Source organism: Egretta garzetta, unplaced genomic scaffold (assembly GCF_000687185.1).
Source record: "Egretta garzetta isolate BGI_Z169 unplaced genomic scaffold, ASM68718v1 scaffold56, whole genome shotgun sequence".
Classification (NCBI taxonomy): domain Eukaryota; kingdom Metazoa; phylum Chordata; class Aves; order Pelecaniformes; family Ardeidae; genus Egretta; species Egretta garzetta.
The window spans coordinates 8,520,306-8,540,756 of record NW_009260182.1 but is presented as its reverse complement, the minus strand read 5'-3'; the positions used below and the strand labels follow the sequence as shown (position 1 = coordinate 8,540,756).

The window sequence follows — 20,451 nt, the reverse complement described above, 5'->3', positions numbered from 1 at the left end:
AAAAAGTACTACTTTGATGATGATGCAAATGCGTAAAAGTGGCCCATTTATAATTTTTCCACATGCTTGCATGTAGACTGCATCTGATTCTTTGTGGACCTGACAACAGGGGTCTGTGTGGGTCAGGGAGAGGATTGTCCTCATGCCTGCAGCATTTGGCTTCACCCCTGCGCTAACTGTGCGCTGCATGCTCCCACCACGTTCTCTAAGGGCGCAGCATCTCTGGTGTTCCTGCCAGCAAGAGTCTGGAACCACGTCACTAAATGCTCTGCACGCACACTATGCATCTGTCAACGTAACTGCAGGTGTGCATCTGTAGCACACATATTCATATACTCAGATTCTATGAGTGTGGCAATGTTTTTCGGTATAGTTTTAACATCAGAACTTTTTCAGTAATAAGTTTCTCTCTTATGCTTAGGTTTTTCAGGGATCTTATTGTAAAGAAGTGGGATGTACATTTAAATCTTTTTGTGTAACCTACTTGAGTCTACAACAAAGCTGGATTTGGAGGCACAGATTTCCAGTGTGCCTTGCTGCCTTGAAAGATAATTGCATTTCCTGCTCTTAAGTACTTATACCTTGGAAAATCACTACTCTAGACCTCACAGACATAGAAGTATTTATGGCTATTTATCTCTAAAAAAAAAAAACCAACCAGATTTTTTTCCAATTCTCAAGTCAAATTCATTCTCTGTGTTAACTGGAACTAATGTGTGGTTGTGGTCATTTAGTTAAGTATATAGTACTTAATATCTCAATGAACCTGTGGGGGTTTTGGAGGAATTTTTGGCTCCATTTTTATTTTTAAAGTACACTCTAAATTGCTTTAGGTGTGAAAAATTACTTGCTGCTTGATGTTCTTGAATTGGCTTATGAGCACACACTGTAGTTGTTACACGTTCTTGACTCGTGAGCTTCCAATATGAGATGAAATCTTAGAGCGCTATCTTCATATAAAAGCCAAAAGACTTCTTTTGCCTTTGCTTTCACCGTCAAGCCCATTCTTCAAGGAAAAAAGAGAAAAAGTGTATGTGTTCTGTTCCTTATTTAATGGCTCTTTAGCACATTGTTTGTGCCGAATGTTTTTTCCTTTAATGTGCTGTAACACTGGAGAGTGTATCATCCAGCCTACAGAGCACAGGACCGAGGGCTGTCGTTTGGTTGTGATTCTGTTGTGACTTTGCAACCCCTCTGTATCACCCTCCTACTGCAAACAAGCACAGAGATCTTGTCGGGGGAGGAAAATACCAGAACCGTGTGTTTCTTACTTGTCCTTCAGTTCATTCATTCTTCTGATTGCAGGTTTAACGTTCACTGCAGAGGTTGTATTCTAGGTTTATACATCACTGTCTTCATGCAGGATTGTCTGTGCAAGATATCCACAGCTTTAATAGACATTTTGATCTTTCCACAAAGGAAACGGGTTTATGTGGCATGTCAGCTAATTTCAGTCATCATTACTATGTTTATGTAGTGTTATTTGTAACAGTAGTGTGTTTATCCTTTGTCCCGACCTTCTTGGACGAGTTTTGGTATACCCAGGAAGTGAGGCAGCAGTATATGACCACATAATTAAATACCGTGGCACACGCCTACACACTTAATTTATCCAGGAGATTGTCTACTGCTCCAGGATGTACCAAAGCTCTTTCCCAACCTAGAGGTTAAGACTGTCAGAAGAAATTTGGAGTGAGAGAGGCACATGGTGCCCCCCTGCGAGCCAGGATTATCCCCTTACTGCATAAGGCAGTGCTTCCCCGCAGCCTGATGTCGACACTGCGTGGGAGCCCCTCCTGGGGTCCCTGCCTTCCTCCGACACCAGCGCCCAGCCATGTGCCTGCTGCTCAGCACCTTCCAGCACCGTCTCTCTGGCTTGCGTGCTGGCGGTCACCGCTTTAACTACTTCATGCTCCTTTCTCTACACAGTTGTATCATGAGGATTGTTCACATTAGGGGCATCCAGATGATTACTGGAAATCTCGACTGGTAACAGGTCTGAGCCTTCCTGTCTCTGTGTGCCTGGCTTCGCACTGATCTTGCAGAACCAGCAGGAACAGCTTCATTTGATTTTCTGTTGACGAAGCCAACTTCAGATCCATCAGGAGTCAAGTCTTTGCCATTTAACATGTTTTCTCTTGGTATTGCTTCTTCCATTCTTAGGTGGAAAACTTTGGGGAAAAAAATAAAAGGGAATGCTCCACCACATCAGACATCATAAAGATGGGAGCTTTGGTGAGCTAAAAGAGACTACTGGGGAAATGTTAATAGGAGATGATAGGCTGGCAAAAAAACCCCAAACAACCCAGATGGGGTGAGCATGTCTGCAGCAAGACCGTACTTTCTCCCAGTCGCATCCTGAGCTCAGCTGATCTGAGGGATGGTTCCTCTGCAAGAGTTAGCAGGGAGTGGGTAACGCACCCAGGTACTAGGGCCTTCCTTTACACTACTTGTGCTGTGTGTTTTGGAGCCTGAATAAGTAATGTTGTTTTGAAAGATGCTTTTTAATGGTTACTAGAACGAGCTGGCTGCAGTATAGGAGCTTACAGTTTCCATGGGAAACTGGGCCTTTCCCACTAATGTGGCTGGGAGCAAGCAGGCAGGAGCTCAGAGATGCAACCTGCATGGCTGGGCTGTGTTATCCCCCTCAGAGCCTCGGTTCCCGCTGTATCATGTCCATGCCATGCTGTTTTGTTCTATTTTTTCCCCCTTATCATCTATAAACCTCTGTTTCCATTTGAATGCAGATACAGCAGAGAGCACAAAGCACTGCTGTTGCTCATAGGTTTTATGAGCATTTTGAACCCCTCCCCCAGTCCACCCAGTCTCATGCCGAGCAGGACTGGTGGCAGCTGCTTATCTCCTGAAAGCGTTCTCGGTTTTAGCCTTTGCCCGGCCCTGCTGCCATACCTCCAAACTGCCAGGAATCCTCCCCCTGCCCTCAGGAGAGGTCGGTGGTATGTATTGAATGTGCTAGACATCACCTCCAGATCCAGATATTTGCTTTCAAGAGTTCTGATACCTGGGTCTAAATGTTTTAGCTACTTGGTTGGTTTCAGTCTGACCTCGGCGACACAAGCCCACCTATAAAGCAGCTAGCAGGTAGCTCATCGTTATGAGTGCCCTGCAGTTCCTTAAAGACTTGTCTTTGACTTCTCCCCACCTCTGGTGCTGCAGCCGCTCGTTTAAAGGAACTGCTTTAGAAGTGCCATTCTCCAGTGCCTCATCCAGCAAAACACAGATGTGTTTCCTCCAGCCCCCTCTGAAATGCGCTCTCGCGATGTACCCTCTTCCAGCAAACGTCTGCTGTGGTCTCTCCACTCTAGCACCAGCAATTTGGCTGTGGGCTCTGGTGCCCCTGTGCCATCTGTCCCCAAGGATGGCATGGGGGTAACCAACTGGGATACAATAAGCAGATCGTTGAAGTCTTTCTCTAAGACTGATTTTTGCCTTGCTGCCTGTAGTAAACCTAGCCAAGGCACACACGTGTCTCAGTGGATTGCAGAGTGAGGGAAGGCAGATGAGATCAACCCATTTTTATAGCCCTGCTGTTTTTCAGTTCAGACATTAAGACAGAAATAACTGTAAAGTCTGAGGTTCTGGCTTATAACCAGAATTTTTGGGTGTGTTTAATGCAGAGCCCTGACCCCCATGTCTGTTGCATCCTTTCTGGTGAATTCTTCTTGTGCAATATTTACGTGGGTTTAGCTGTTGTAAGTTTTGAATCTGATTGGGTTTTTTTCTTTTGGAGACACTTCTGAGGAAGCTCTTACGGTTCCTCTTTATAACAAAGTTCTGTTTTTTACTTTTTTTCTTAGATCTCTCAAATGTGTTTGAAAGTGTGTTAACTAGTTCCTGCGTGTGCAGTTTTGCTGGGGACAACGTGTATGCAATCCACTATTCTGAACTCGCCTATATTTTCTGAGGCCAAAAAGCAGAATAAAGAGCCCAAACTGTGGATGTGAGGGGAAATAAAACCATTTAGGAAGCTCAGTATGGCCCTTAGTTCATCGGCCTTTTCATTTCATGTTCAGTCACCCGATTTTCTCTAGTCTGAAGTGGTTTTTTGTGGATTTGTTGTTTTGGTTGGGGTTTTTTTTGTTTGGTGGGGGGGTTTTTTTGTTTTTTTTTTTTGTTTGTTTGTTTGGTTTTTGCAACCAGTCCTTAACTGCTTGTTGGAAGAACTCTTCAGGCCCTATTGTTATACCCCACTCTTGTTTTGTATGTGCATTAGTGACGCCCACAGTACGCGGGTGAGCACCATTACATTGCTTTGCAGCGTTGTGAACTTACTGTTGCATTGGCAAGTGTTTGAATTAGGCAGAGACAGCAGCCAAAAGTCAGCTCCTACCCGCAGGTACTGCTGTCTTTCTTCCATGGCACCGTGGGATGTTATGTGGTATTTGTTAACGCTTGGTAGAGTTTGGATACCAGTGCTAATTTCATTAAAAATAGATATAAAATCCTTGCTTCTTTTTTCCACTGTGGAATTTGCATAGGCTTGGAGAAACATCTGCTGGATCAAAGTCTGTTAGCTCCTTCGGTGTGTCCCTGATTGCTGAAACTCCCTCCAGCCTTGTTTGTTTGGCAGAAGTCTGGTGTAACATTGGTTCTGCGCAGCCTGCGGCATTTCACAAGCCAGAGAGGAGCCGTGCAGCGCTTGCACAAGCCTGATTACGTGAATTCACAGGCAGGAAACAGTGCTCGCTATTTAACGTCTCCTTATCCCGTCTTTCCCCCGTTATGCTTGTGCCATCCAAACTGGTTCTTCCTTCCCTCCACCCTCCTTCGGGGTCAGGCCTGGGAAATGTCCCTCAGCTGTTCCCAGGCAGTGCCTGGTTGCAAACGAGGTGCTTGGGCACACACAAACTTGGGAGAGGATACAATGAGCTAAAAATGTGAGATAAATTGTCCCTGGATCACGACTGTCCTTTCCTAACCTGTGGCCAGGGAGGACCATAAATGCTCATCCCACTGAAGGTGTCTCTGCTGCTTGAGATGCGCTGCAGAGAAACGCCCGGCTTTGCTATCGTTCTGTTACTGATCAGGGGATAACTACTCATTTTGTACTGCAGGTTTCAATTCAGAATAGTTGGTTTGTTTGGTTTTTTTTCCACCCAGACATCAAAGAAGTTCTGATCGGCAGCTCGGAAATTTGCGTAAGGTCTGAAAGGGGGATTTATAGGAAACAAGCAGATGGTCTACTAGAGAATTTCCCCAGGAGGCTGCAGTTATTTAAAAATGGGAGAAACTAAATAGACTGTACAAAATTTGACTGTAAAATCAACTGGCCGGCCAGTAGCTAAATACTTAACCAAAATGGTTCAGCTTGGCCCCTAGCATAAGCGTGGAATGAAGTGGTGTGTCTGTGAGCTGACGCTGCACATATTATTTTAAGTTTCACCTAATAAGCGCTCATGAATGAAAGATGATTTTGCTATACACAGCAAGAGCTGTGGTGAGGCCTCTCCCTGCGTCTCTCTCTCTCACGGTGGCAACACGGTTGTTCAGGCATGCAGGAGAATGCTACAAAATGCCGTTCCTTGTAAATGAAATATAAGGCTGTTCAGCGGAGCTCTCTTAATTTTTAAACTGCCCTGTTTTAGTCTCATAAACATATTGGTTAGATGTCAGTATTTGGTTAAATAATCAAATATTTAATATTTGAGGAAAAAAAAACCAAATTATTTTGAGGATGCAAGACTCAGGAGTATGTTAACCCTAAGTACTCAGATATCACATTAAAAAAAATCCATGAACGCATGTCACTTTGGAATTGTTTGCCACATGGCTTCAGACTTTCAATAACCATGTTTCCAATGTTTTTTTTTCTGAAGCTGTGATACATAAAAACTGGGGGATTTGTGTATGGGTGGGGGTTTGTAAATGGACAATCAGGTTTTTAGTGTAAATCCCGTAATTTCAGATGCTAAGGTTTTAAGAAACACCAACTTTGTATGCTACATTAAATGAACGGATGGATTCAGAAGCCAATTGAGTTCATTACTCTTTAAAAAGTTAGGAAAACACTTTTTTTATTTAAATCCCTATGAAGGACCCTTTCTAGAAGGCAAATAGGCTTTAATTCTCTCGTGTTATGTTTTAAATTAAACACCCAATGGAGAGAACTGTCTGAAATAATGAAGAGCGTTTAATTACTCTCATGCTCATCTGTTTGTGTTGTGGTTTTTTTCTCCCAGAAACTTACTCATAACACCTGGTGTCACAGGAGTAGTCCCGTGGACCATGTGCAGACATAGTTCCGCTGAGATTCCAATGACGTAACGCTGGTGCAGAATGTAACTAAACCGGATTTATCTTCCAGCTTGCTGTGTTTGCACAACTTTTCGCAATAGTAGTAATACACCTATTGAATTTAGACACCAACCTTCATAACCTTTGACATAACCTCCCAAAGTACTAAGAGGAAGAAGATAAATGTCCAAAGGGCTATGTGAAATTCTTAACTGAGTCTAGATAAATACCTCCCTGTATATAAAGCCTTACAAATCTGCATTTATGGCAGATTGTCCCCCTCCCCTCCAGTGATTCATTTCCATTAGCCTTAGCGTTAAGAGCCCCTTGGAAAAAAAATCTCAGAATTCAACGTTATCTTCCAGATATTACAGAAAACATCTGGAGAGTCAATTCATGGCAGTGCAGTTGCCCAGGTTGAGCTAAAGCAGAAATTTTGTTTCTCTGTGCTTGTTGGCACTACTCCTGTCTGAGCCAAAACCAGGCACCACTCTGAGGGTGTGTGCGAGTCTGCAAGGCTGACACGGAGAGTGAAGAGTGTTCTGTCGTTTAACCAAGGCTCATCTGGTGTGAAAATACTGTGAGAGGCGAGGTTTGAACCCTGCCATTGATAGAGCTCATCTTGTAGTTTATTATTTACCATTTGCTGGGGTTTCTATACAACTGACTTAATTTCAGAAATGAACACAGCATGCCCTGTTTCAAAACTCTTAAATGTCTTACACTCTAGATGCTTAATTTCAGATGATTAATCTGCTACCGTTTGTTCATAGTGTAGAATCTGCGTATGCCATATGATTATGTTTCCTCTAATAAGGCGTAGTCCTTTTGGCTTCCTTTGCAGAAACAAAAGATCTCTCTATAACGTAGTCCTCCCGCTTCTGTCATGTTCAGCCCAATTGCTTACCTTGTAGTTCATAGGGTCCAGGGCTGGGTTTGTGCAGAGCCCCTGCCTTCTGACTTTGGGTGGCCCTGCTAGTTCTCTGGAAGTTTCTTGATTCTGATTTTTGAAATCGTGGTGGAGGAGCTGAAGGAAGACGTTAAGGCCCTGGTTTTTAAATATTAAGAACGTTTGCCTCCTTGAGATTTATCCATAGAGTATTGATCAGTGAAGTATTTTCATAACCTTAGCTATGGATCTGATAATATTTGTGTTGGTTTGATTTTTGTATCGGACTTTTCCTTTTTAAAAAGGAATATTCAGTCCTGGGGGAGGGGAGAAAGAGCTGAATTATGCAGAGTGCTTGGGATATGGGACCAGCTGTGGTGGATGAGACAAAAGGTCCACCTAGCTCAGGGTGTTGTCCTTGGTCATGAGCGAGAGAGGGAATGAGAGAAACAAAGTAGGTACTGAGTGGTCCTGGCCACAAGATTTGTACCATGTAATTTTGTGGTAAAACTGAATTTTGAATGGGGTGCAGTCATCTGAAAACCTCTGTTTAAAAGTGGATGTGGCAGGGGACTGATGAGGGTGAGAAGACGGTCTGGGAAAAAGTGCAGTTGGAGGGCAAGGAAATCCTCTCCTCTGCCTTGTGGTGTTATGGCATTCCCAGGGTCAGGGGGTGTCCCAGGGAGAGCATGGCAACGAAGGCAACTGTCTGGATAAGGTCTTCTGAAGAGTCCCAAGGTTAGCTTTGATCCTTGCAGGAGGGATCACCGTTAGCAGAGGTAGGAGTCCTTCAAAAGGAACAAGTGACTCTAATGTGTCGAACATCCCTTTCTCTTTGCTCTCTCTGTTGGCTTCACCTTTTATCTCTCATTTTCTGCGTAAGTAATCTGAGGCGGGGGCAGAAACCAGGGACTGAGTTTTGATGTGACCTGAGAAATGGGACCTCAGAGATGTCTAGAGAATTATGTTGTGGCCACACTGAAGAGCTGTGGTCCAGGATTTAGGAAACTGCATGCCCTTCCTCACTGTAAATGATGCATTAAAGCCACATTTCCTTTACAGGAAACTAACGGCTTGTGAGAGCCTTCTCAGTTGTGTTTGGACAGCTACGTCACTTGGATTGCAGCAGGTAACTGATAAAGAGATGCCAAATAATTTGTTGTGTATCTAACAGTGAAATCAAAGCAAAACAATTCTGAGAAATAGAACTGAATCCGCAAGTGGCGTGTATTGACATTTGCCTGTTGCAGTAATTGCATTCGCAAATAAAGTACTTGCAAATTAGTCCTGTGTTTGCTCACTCTTTGGAAGAATATCTGAAAGTAAGTGAGTTTTGTAGTTAACTTGCAAAGTTGTACTGACATTGCGGAATTTATTGCTCAACAGAAGAAGCGTGTGAATTTATCCCCCATATTCTTCCACCAAGATCTCCTAAGCAAGCTCTTTTCTCTGTAAACAGTCAACTGAACTTGCAAGCTACGGCAAGCAATTTTTTTTTTTTTTCCACCTTCTTTGTGCTATATTATTTCTGGTCTGTCACATTCTTTCTCTGTCTTCGGTGTTCATCTTTATACAAGTTCTCTTATATCACAGCCCTCAAGAATAAGAAAAATTAACTACTAAGCAACTGAATTTACTAGTGTTGTGTAGTCCAGAGGTGGTGTGCTTATCATGCTTTCTTTGACTTCTAGCTGCATAGATTTTTATCTTAAAAAAAAAAAAAAAAAAAATCACCAGATCTATTGCTTTGACTACGAGTAGATGAAGAAAATTGATCTGGGAGGGGCATCCTCCTTCCTCTTTGGACATTGGGAGAATTTTTATGCTTCATAGCATAAAAATTGCTAGGGATTGCTCTTGGGAAGGGGGGAGAGGTGGACATCAGCTGCTGCAAGGAATGGAGCCTGTTCAGAGGAGCCCTCATGCATTATTCATCACAAGCTCTCTTCACTAGAATCAGCTGGAGGAAGTAGTTAGTCTAGTTTGAGCTACACTAGTATTATGTTTAGGGGGCTTAAACGAGCCAGGCAAGTATAGCACCAACTCTTTCTCTTCATCTGCAGGCAAATGTAGGGCAGTCAGCAGCTCTGCTTACACAGCTCCGTCTCTTTAGTCTGGATAACAGGAGTCATGCAACCAGGGGAAGCTACACTGAGGATACGCACATGCATTCGTGCTGGAAAATGAAGCTTCAGGTAGGAGAATGCCTTGTCAGCGGAGTATCTTTGCTTTACAGTTCGTTGTAGGGATGCTGTTAAGCCCTGTGAAATAAATATGTACGTTAGGGCAGCCTGTCAAGAGAGGCTGCTGTAGAGGCTCCTCGTTAGAGCGCTACGCGGACGATCCCTTTTAGTGTGGCACTTTGTTCAGTTCTAATTGTGAAGCTGGTTTTGGTTTGGTTTTTTTTAAGCACCCTTCCTTCAGTCACGCTAACATTCTCCTGAAGGTGCTGGGGATTAAAAGCAGAGAGACAACTTTCTGGTTTTTGGAAATGTTTGGGGTTGTTTTTATTTAAGCTGGCTTTTTAATTGTATTGGTACTAGCACTTCTATTTGCGGGGAGGTAACCATAAGAGATTCTGTTAAAACACAGCTGGGTGTGATAAGCCTTAAGCTCCAATTGTGTCCTTTCAGAGTGTGTGCATTTGAATGGCTGCAGTATTTACTACTTTTTTTTTTTTTTTAAATTTTCTGAATAAAGATGCTTGTAAATTGAGGCTTCTGTTCTCAAAAGCTGGTCTGTATTTTCTAATATTACCAGTTGTTCTAAAATCTATATTCCTTCTCTGTACAAGCTTTGTATATTTAGATCATCAGGGCTCGAACAACACTATTAGCCCAGTTTTAGACAAAGAAGGGGATTTTGCAGAACCTTATGGAACAATAACAAAGGGGCTTTGTTCTGTTCTGTGAGCATTATTTGCTGTGTAATGTGGGGGTTTGTGCATGTGTGAGAGAGGGAGGTATACAAACACATAATCTCATTTGGCAAGAATGTTCAAACGTTATTTGCTTTGTGTGTCTGAAGTACGTACGCTGCTTCTGGAGGCTAACCGCACTGGTGCGTGCGTGTGTCCCGCCTGCCTGCCTGCCCTGTCTGGGGGGGTCCTTTGGGTTTGGGGAGGATTTGATGTATTGATTTATTTAGGTAGGCTGCTAAAAACCCCAGACTTGAAAGTGCAAAAATCAAGAGTCCCTGCGAGACCACTAGGACGATGCTTTGCCATGCAGACAAGTTGTTTTCTTTTCGAAACGATAGCTTGAAGTCGAATCCCGGGTTTAGTAAGTAAGCATTACTGGTGGAAGCAGAAATTGTCAGCTTTATGTGAAATCCCCCAGGAGGAGATTAATGATCACGTGCTTTTGGTGAAGCTTAAATGTACCCTGCCTGCCAGTATGTCGTCTTCCAAGATGACTTGATCACCTAAATAGAATTTGCATGTACACAGAATATGATATTTAGTGACATTTATTTTTTTTCCTTTTGTTAACAATTGGGAGTGACAATATTTTGCCACACACATCACCAGCCTGTGACTTTGGGGATGGGGAACACATCAGTACTTTTGAGACTCCTAAATAACTTGAAATGTTGACTTAAAAACTTAAGAAGCTCCTTTTGACTTCATATGTTAAAGTTCTTGAAATTTATGTGATAAGTGAGAATTAATCTGCTACTTGAATTTTGCAGATGCTTTAATATTTGTTGTGAGGTAGAGAGGTGATGGTCTAATAACTTTTTTACAACAGATTGTGTGACCTTTCAATGCATAAGATCGCTGTTTCATGGAAGGTCGCTAGCAGGACTCTTATCTGATTTTATTAGATTTGTGAGGTCCCCTGCGCTCAGTTACTTAATTGAAGTCAGTGGAATTAAGAGATGGATTTGGGATTATGTGATTTTAAACGTTAAGATTTTTTTTTTTAACATTAAAGTGTATTTTACTGCTTCACTACTCAGTTACACCTGGGGAAGGAAGTGTTATTTCTGCACTTGCATGTTTAATGTATTGGACTGATGTGTTGATAGATTAAAATGAAGTTTTCTAAAAGCATCTATGTGTTGCCCTTTTTCAACTATCCACATTCAGATTTACTCACCCTCCCTGCCACCCGCTCAGCTGATTATATTTTTTTTTTAATAATCAAATAAGATTTACTACTGTCACTGTAGCACAAACCAGCAATTACAGCCTTACTGGCACAGAGAGGACTCAAGCAGTTATCTTCACCTCTGGTTTAAACCAGTTTGGGCCCAGATAAGAGTGCCATCTTTGACGTGCCATCTGAAAGTGCTCAGGTTTATGCCCGTGCTTCAGAAATTCCTCAAAATCCTTGTGCAGCTGAGGCTGAGGGATCTGGATGGGCTATGGACGCTGTAGATCATAAAATCTCACTCTTGGAGAAAGGAGTTTTACTCGTGTTTACAATTTTTAAAATTCAGGCATTATTAATAACAATAACAAAATAAGGAACTTTCATGTGTCTGGGAAATGTTCTGGATCAAAATATCTACCAAAGTTCCCGAAGGTTCGCTCCATCAGCTAAGAGTGAGGAAAATATTTGGACTGAACAGAGCACTTCAGGCATTACTTACAGATGCAGGAAGGTGAGAGTTTGTACTGAACAAAAAAACCCAGCTAATGAATAAGGGGAGAAAAGGGCACAAATCCAATTTTTGGTTATTTTTCTGTAGATCACTGTGAAGAGCTGGAATCAGACCAGAACAGGACACGTGGTACTCTGTGTTCAGGCTGTGGCAGGGAGCAGGACTGAGGCTCACTTGATAAAACTCCTTACCAGTTTTATCTCCTGTTGCAGTGTCTCTTTGTAATGGAATATGAAGGTTCCTAATGGTAGAGTCAGAAATACAATTAAAATATTCAGTATTTGGCAGCAGCAAGAAATGACACAAACTGAAAATGGAGAGTGTGCTTGTGTTGGTATTAAAGAAGTGAATGGAAGGGGAGTTAATAGCTAGGTCTGTGATATAATAAAGACAGCATCATATTGTAAGAATATGTAAATGAAATGGTTGCAGCTGTGATGTCCTTGGGAAAAGTAATAAAAACCAGGGAAGGCTAAGCATGGTGGCCTCTTTGTAGGACCAAGCAGTGGAGACACTTCAGAGTTTGTTATTTCTCACTGACGAGGAATTTTGAAGATACATCTATGGTGACAACAGATGTAAATTTGTATTTGTGGGGTTTTTTTATTTTGGAAAATAACCGAAGAATAAATTTAGATTGAAAATCAATTTTTCAGTAGTGCAAAATGAACTCATTTTCACGCCGTGGCCTTCTGCTGTTAGGCTGTCTCCCAGAAAGCTAAACAGTGGGCAGTGTTCTGGTGCCATGGTGGGGCTGCAATCAAATTCCTTGTGATGACAAATGATGCAGAACTGGTCTGGAGCGTATATTACTGTGCATTCCTGATGTCAGTTTTGTAGCCTGCCCTACGCCATCCTGCTGTTTCTCAGTGTCAGCCAGCTTCCTTATGGCTTCGCCACTGTCCCTTCCCTCAGAGCGGGGTGGCCCTCTGCCTCCCTCCATGGCCAGCAGTGGGGAGGGCCAGGGGCTGGCTCCCTCACGGGGACCTGGCTTGGGGGGGAGACAACCGTGGGGCTGCAGGAGGGAGGCTCCTCCGCACCTCCATGAGGAACCACAGCCTGCCAGGCCGGAGGCCTCTGCACCGCGGCCTGGTGGAGGGAGGGCAAGGAGCACCATCCTCTCCTTGTGCTTCAGCCTCAGCACAGGGATGGATTTGGCTCCATTATGGGCATGTCTTGGCCACTGGTGACAAGCAAGGGTCAGCAAGAGGAGGGACAGAGGCTGTTTCCCCACAACCACACTTCCCCAAACCCCCGTGTCTTGTTGTCTAGAAGGCACAGGATGTGCCGATGCCATGATAACGGAGCAGGAAGGACTGGAACCATGTTGTCCATCCTTTCCTTCCTCCTGGGGATGACTGCATGGCAGGCAGAAATACAAAGCTTCCAGTTGGGAAGTGACCCTGCATAAGGTTTGGTGGAGACAGAGGGACGTCAGGCAACCACGTGCATCTCCGTGGATTGCCTGCCAGTCAAGTAAGTCAGGACTTGACTGCCGATACAGACAAGCCCAATCCAGAAGGGGTGTGAGCACGTTAGTGCAGAGATGTGCTAACCTGCGCACCACCTCTCTCCGAGCAAGTCTTGGGCACAGGGCTTGGTGATGCACTATCTTGGCTGTACCACTCTGGTTTGGTCTGGTTTATTTGTGCATTCATATTAATGTAGCAGCAAATTAACAGGTTGGGGGTAAAGTAGTGTTTTGGTGTTTTGCAAGGTTTTGTATGCAATAAATGGTAGTGTGGCATTGCAGTTGTGCTTTGGAGCTCCCCAGTTGTATATTTGCCTTTCAGCAATGTTTAGAGAACAATCTTGAAGAGACATGACTGTAGACTCATACAACGTCCGAGCTAAAGGCTAACAGAAAGACATTTCAACAGTTTGTAAATGTTGGTATATGGATGCTTATGACCTTGGGCTTAGATACAAAACCATGAATACGGATAGGCCAGTTCAGGACTGCAGACCTCTCCAAGTCAGGCCACCTACATGTTGAACTCTGCAGAGAGTGTTAGCCCTTGTTGCCATCTCCCCCCACCCTGCCCCGTGCTCCCTTCCAGTCATGCTCTGTTGTTTTCCTGTTTTGACTATTTTTTACTAAGATCTAAATTCAATTTCTGGAGGGAGTCAACCCATATATGGGAGTATGAAATAATGTTTTCTTGAACCGTTCAGGACTAAATGCGTATCTCATGAATGATGGTTATTCCAGAGAACTGACTCAAAGACCCAAACAGTCCATTATGCTCACAATAACAGGTATGCTAAAGTTGTCAATCAAGTAAAGATCATAGTTAGAATAGAGAACATGAGAACTGCTGTACCAGGTTGGACCAAAGCACTTTGTGGCAGTGCACAACAGGAGATGCCTGGGGACTAGCGCAAAACCAAGCCTGTAATTATGTAGTATGTCTAAAAGTAGGCATATCATCAACCATATAATGATGCCTTCCCAGAAAGCTCTCCCAGCTTACACTGATTTATAGCTTAAGGACTTTTCTTTATTTGTTTCTAATAGTTCTCAATAGATTCCTGTTCCACTAATCTCTCCAATAGCTTTTTGGACCCAAATAAAACTTAGAGCATCCACAACCACCTGGGGCAAGGAGTCCCACCATTAACATAGTCTCTTTATTTGTTCTGAATTCTCATTTCATTGGATGTTCCCTGGTTCTTTAACTGGACAGTTGGGAGATTGTTTCCTAGTTTTTTCCACAACCATTGCAATTCTGTTATCTCTTTTCCATGTTGAAGAGCCCCAGTCATTTAGTCACTTCTCGCAAGGAAACCATTCATACATTCATTCAGTCACCCCATTACCCTTTTGTGTCCTTTTCAGTCTTGCTAACTCCTGTTTGATTTCTGTGGAATGAGAACTGCACACAGTATTTAAAATGGCATTTCTGGGTTTGCAGAAGATGACAGCGGTTTCCTGTTTTTTTCCTATCCTTTTCTTAATAATTACAAACACTTGGTGGGTTTTGGTCCACTAGCAAGCACCGAGATGATGTTTCTGTAAAATTACTTTGATAACCTGAAGATTGTATTCCTAAGTACCCAGTCCCCAGCCTTCGTTATGTAAAATTCAGATTGTCACTTGACATTTATCCTGCATGCATGTCAGCTGCTATTTTACTAGCTGGTACAATTAGATGGTTCTGCACCTTGCCTTGGCTAATGACAGGAAGCTGTACAGGAAGCAAACTTTGCCACCTTCTTATTAACCTTGATTTTTCAGGCTGTTTTATATTAAGTCTCCCCTTGTGACACTCCACTGGTGACTTTCTTCTGCTGTGAAAACTGATTTTATTAAAAAAAAAAAAAAAACAAACAAAAACCAAACAAACAACCCCCCCCCCAAAACAACAAAAAAACCCCAACACAACAAAACCCCACAACCAAAAAACAAAACAGAATGCTTCTCCTAACCTTTAGTCAGATATTAACCATGTCATAGCCTTTTCTTCTGTTTATGATAGTTTAGAAAACACAGAACTAGTCAGCCTACACTACCTAGATTACAGAAAGAATTTGGCAAAGTCCCATCCCAAAATATTTTAGAGTCTATGTGATTATTGATGCTTTTGCAGGAAGGGGGGGAAAAAAATCCCAAACTATTTAATCTGTGAAATGACTTCCCTTTACAAAAGCTGCAATATATAAGGTTTATTCACTAGACTGCTGGTGATTGCTTCACTAATCCTGCCCAGTATAGAGGCTGGCCTTCTTGCTCTATAGTTTCCCGAGTATCTCCTGGCACCTTTGCCTGAAACTGGTGTTGTACTACTCGCCTTTCAGTCCCCTGCTACTAAAGCACTTTTAAGCAAGAGGTGACGCTCCATGTTGATTAATTGAACTATTCCATCAATCCTTAATTTTGGGACCCAGGCTACTTTTAGAATGTAATAGAATTTAGGGTTTCAAAACCAGGTGTTCATAAATAACACTGATTTTTGAAATATCTTCTTGACCAATCATCCCTGTGCAGATACATATAACAATCAAGTATCCGCTTAAAACTGAAATTATATCTGACAATTATTTTAAACTTAGTTCACTTGTCTTCAAAAAACCAGAAGAGAAAGTCTCCCACCAGCTTATTTACCTAATGTGGTTGTACTAAATTTTTGGTAAGTTCATGTATAAAGACTGCATAAAAAAAAATCCCCCCCCCCCCTCCCCTTTGGATTTTTATTTTTGCCATTTTGTCCCAGACTACTAGGTTTTCTCAGACCTGGCTCAAAGATGAGTTTAAGTAGTAAGATCATTGAAGTTTTCTTCTTTATTTTCTCATGCTGAAAATGGAAGAATTCAAAGGAAAATGAGCATAGCCAGAATGGCAGTTCTTAAAAAAACTTTTTTATATTTAATACTTTTTTTTTAAACTCCATTTGAAATTTATTTCCTCTTTGAAGTGTCTTTAGTAAAAGTTCTGATCCTCAGTCACAAAGTGTCTGGCATCTGATTTGGAATATGAATCCAATCAATTAGTAATACTGCTTGCTTTTTTTTGGTTTTTTTCCTTGTATGGGGGTGCACATAGAAGTACAGGCTTGGTCTGTCAAACAGCTGTGAAATTAATATGGCCTCGGCTTTGTATGTAAAGTCTCAAGAGAAAATTCAACTTCCAACTGAAAATACGTAGCTTCCCCACCCTGCTGCCCCCAAAACATTAGCCTGACGAACCACCTCAGCAGGGGGTAATGCAGTCTTCAAGTATCTTCAAGAGAGCAAGAGGCTAATAGTAGTAGTCAGGGATGCAGACTTAGGAGAGATTCTGACTTAGTACAAAACTTGCCTTTTCTTTATGAGTGCATTTCCTTCTTAGCTTGGTTTCACTGGGGTGCCACTGCAGAGCTGTCTGACAGTATGCTTCTTTCTAAAGGTTAATCCGTGGCCTCAGCCATGGCGAGGTAATTAGTCCTACTATTGATCTGTCCAGAAATATTTTTTACCCTCTATGCTTTAAACCCTTCCAGCTATTCCTTTGGACTTCTTCCAGCAAAGCAAAGCTCTTAGTATGGTCCTTGCCTGCTCCACTTCCAGTTTTTGGTGACTTTTAGAGTCTCTGGAGGGGTTTATAGCAAGGCTTCACTTAAAGTCACTTTTGAGACTAGGTACTTTACTCTTCAAGCGTTATTTTTTGTGGCGTGTGACAGCGTCACTGAAGACCCCTCACGTTATGTCCTGTTTTACTAGGTATTAGGTATTGTAGATATGTAGGAAAAGACCACCTTTCATCTCTCAAAACTTTCAGTCTAAAAAAGTGAGCATGCATGACAAGAAAAAGTGCTTGCTCCGTTTTACCCCTAAGGAACTGAAGTATAAATTGAAGTGGCTTGCCCAGGGAGCATGCAAAAACAACGATGAAACCACAAACACTTATCTCCCCGAGTCTTCACTAGAACTGGTGTTAGGCCTTCTGAGGCCTAAATTCTCTTTCAGCAGATGTCCTAGGAATACCTGGAAATGCAGGGAAAGGGCTCGCCTCCAGGTTTGCCTGTTTGGTTGGTTTATAAGCTCCCTGTTAAATACATGTGTGATTGCTGTAATTCTTAAAGCTTTGATATGTTGATTTCCGAGTGGTGTCTGTGGATTTTAACTGCGCCTGTTAAAGGCAGCCTGGCCCTAACTAGCACTGGTGATTCTGATTAGCATCATTTGTCATCTCTCCATGAAAATTACTCAACTGTACTGCTGTCTGGCTACACTTTTCTTCTTTCAAGAGATAAACGTGCCCCCATGGCTTTCAGTAAGGGTGTTTGGCAGTAACTTTTTAGATGATGATGCAAATTGCTAAAGCTTTTGCAATAAGAGTGGTTTGACAGAGAATTGTCTCTCTGTCATATGCAACGTGGCAACAAGTGTTATAGCTACCAAGTTGTACCTTCTGTATTTGTTAATAACGCTTTGCATGGCACATTAGGCTCCTTCACTCTGAGCCGTGTCAAAGGACTACAAAGGTTTTGGAAGAGCAGGAGTCCTGTCAGCTACAACAGAGAAATGAGTCAGCCTCAATGGGAAACCCTACCACTGCATGACAATGTTAGAAGAGCATTTGGGCAAGGGGAAAAATAGGCAATTGTCAATAGACAATTCAGTCAGAGCTATAGAGCAGAGCTAAACTTTGCTAAGTTATTACGTTGAGTTGCTGAGAAAAACAAGACACCAAAAAAAAATAAAGAAAGATAAAGAAGAGAAACCTTTTCTGTCTGGATCCTCAACAATCATAAAGCTGCAAAGAACAGAGAGAATTTCAGATTATGCTGTTCTTTCCGCCTCCTCTCCTTTTTGATGTTTTTTGTGGCTTACTCTCCTTTCCTTTCATGTTTCTTCTTGATGTGTTTTTGACGTTGGGATTTAATTTTTGTTAAACATCACTTCTTCTGGGTATGTTGTTTTCACTTACAGATTCTTTCCACTTGTTGCTAAAGCTACACGTTTCTTTCTTATGGTTGCATTTGCTAAAAATACTCCTTTGTAATGTGTCTTGGGATCCATACGTTTCTTTGTTAGCAGCATCCCTTTCTCATCTGTCTGATATACATGGATGAAAGACCATGATTAGGGACTTTGGGCTACTTTATTACATTGACTTCAAGCTCGCCAAATAACTAGTGCTGCTAAATGTATTTGCTTGGTGGGTGTTACAGGTGTGTGGGAACCTTCCATGGCTTAAACTGAGATGATCAAGAACAGCCAAGCAATCAGTGCCTTTGCCAGTCATATTGGAAACGAGGCTTTAATGAGTCAGATTGGCTGAAAAAAAGCAGGACTATGAAGACCTGTGTTGTAAAGTTCCTCTACCTCTCTTAGGAGCAAAACCTGTGAGGTTCATGTCACCTTTTACTCTCGCTGAAGTGATTTAGCTTCTCACAAGAGCAGTTCTACAGTGAGTTTGAAGGAGGTAGCAGTTCTTTCCCACTATGGCTTCACAGGCTCTGTAAAGTATGACTGGGAGCTGCCCTTCTTGGAGTGAGTTAAAATACCCTTGCCCTGAACTTTGTCTCCTGCGTGGTAGTGAATAATTTTTCATTCATTTGAATTAATTCAATTAATGTGCTTTCTTTATGAGGCTAGCCATGAGGAAATCAGAAGGGTCCAACTCAAGCCTTTCATCATACGGCTGGACAGAACATATCCACAGATGCCGTTTCTTCTAAGTTCCCTTACTTTGTTGTTATCTGCAGACACCAGAAGGGTACTGTAAAGCTGTCCAGAAGTGCCTAAAGACATAGGATGTGCTCCAAAGAGCTTATTGTCTCAAGGAAGGTGAGGTAATGTAGAAAAGCATTTTGAGAGGGTGATTTTTCCATTTCCTCAGTTATGCAGTTCAGGGCTGAAAGACTACACAGATTATTATTCACCTCCTCCCCCGCCCTTTGTCTCATCCCTTGTTTCTCCATTTTGCCTCGTGGCAAAGGACAGAATGACTTCAACCTATTGGCTAGGTGATAACCTCAGACAGCCTGGCCTGTGTGACTGGCAGCCTCATTTGGTGACAAAACCCCCTGAATTTCAGCCCCAGTAAAGAGAAAAACCAAACCAAGTGAAAAACCCCAAATCACCATCCCAACCCCCCAGCCAAAAAAAAAAACAACCCCATACTGTTGCTTCTTCCTGAGATGTAACACTTTCAAAAGCAAAATCTAAACAGTGATACTCAAACAATGAGATGATTATGTTAAAAGAAATGGTAATTTTTTGATCTCTGAATTGAGCATGGAAGCATCATACCCATGTGTCCATCCTGAATATAACTGAAAGAAAGGTTAGGAAGATAAAGGTTCATTTGGGGTTTTTTTTAATCTTATTCATTTTTTTTTTAATGTATTTTTAAGATTTTTGTCCTGTCTCTTGCAGTTACTAGGCAGTGTTGCTGACTTATTTTTATCCCCCTGTGATTGGGGATGTGCACACTCGTTTTATGAATTTTAAGCTAATTTCATTATTTTGAAACTTGAGTCATGTTATTTTGTGTATCAGAGGTTGACAAAACTGATTTGTAGTTGTTTAAAAAGTGGTGAACAGTGCTTTTGTGTGCTAGAGCCAGTAGTGCTTCAGTGGCAATTTGGTGACTTGAATTGGCATATTCCTAGACAAACCCTGTACTAGGTCCTAGTGTGGACTGTGGACATGTGTGAATCCTTCACTTTTTTTTTTTTTTAAAGTGAATCTGAAGCTCTTCAATGATAGAAATTGGCAGTTCAAAAGAGAAGGTGGCACTTGAGATAGCAGGAGAGTGCTGGGAAGAGGAAGAAATGTCTTTAAAATACTCTTCCAGGGCCTGGTTTCCGCACTTTCTGCTGGGCAGCTGGGCTGCTGTCAACACAGGGGTTTGTGTTTCTGTTGTTTGGGGATCTTTTTTTCCTTTCTTTCTAATTTAACGTCAAGTTCCCAGCTTAGCCTAGCGTAACAGGAAGCAATCTCAAAACCAACCAATTTAAGCTCCCTTATGTTGACCTTGATGGTTGGTTGGTCTCCATATTGAGACGTTTTGTGGTTACTACATACTGTTGTTTCTTTCTCTTGATATTAAGTTAATAGTTTTCTTTGAATAGTTTTTGCCATTCCATCTGTTTTTTGTTAACAACTAATTTTGTTGTTGTTTCTTGTCATCAGTTTCTCTCTTGCTGTCTAATGGAAAATTAGTGGTTTATGACTCATTGGGGTGCTTGTTTTATCTCGATTGGCAGTCA

At 42.2% G+C, this 20,451-nt stretch overlaps 1 protein-coding gene across 8 annotated transcripts in view; it reads left to right on the top strand.

The window, feature by feature from the left end:
• The window catches only part of MARCHF8 (membrane associated ring-CH-type finger 8), an 84,687-nt gene that overhangs the window by 18,846 nt on the left and 45,390 nt on the right, over nucleotides 1–20,451 (top strand). For 3 of the 8 annotated variants that reach the window (XM_035897341.1, XM_035897346.1, XM_035897342.1), the window contains exons 3-4: nucleotides 8,207–8,273; nucleotides 9,208–9,339. The exons of 3 other annotated variants lie outside the window; for them this stretch is intronic. In XM_035897341.1, coding sequence (XP_035753234.1) covers nucleotides 8,207–8,273; nucleotides 9,208–9,339 — 199 coding nt within the window. The remainder of the gene's footprint in view (nucleotides 1–8,206; nucleotides 8,274–9,207; nucleotides 9,340–20,451) is intronic. 2 more of the 8 variants (XM_035897343.1, XM_035897344.1) reach the window with 2 other exon arrangements.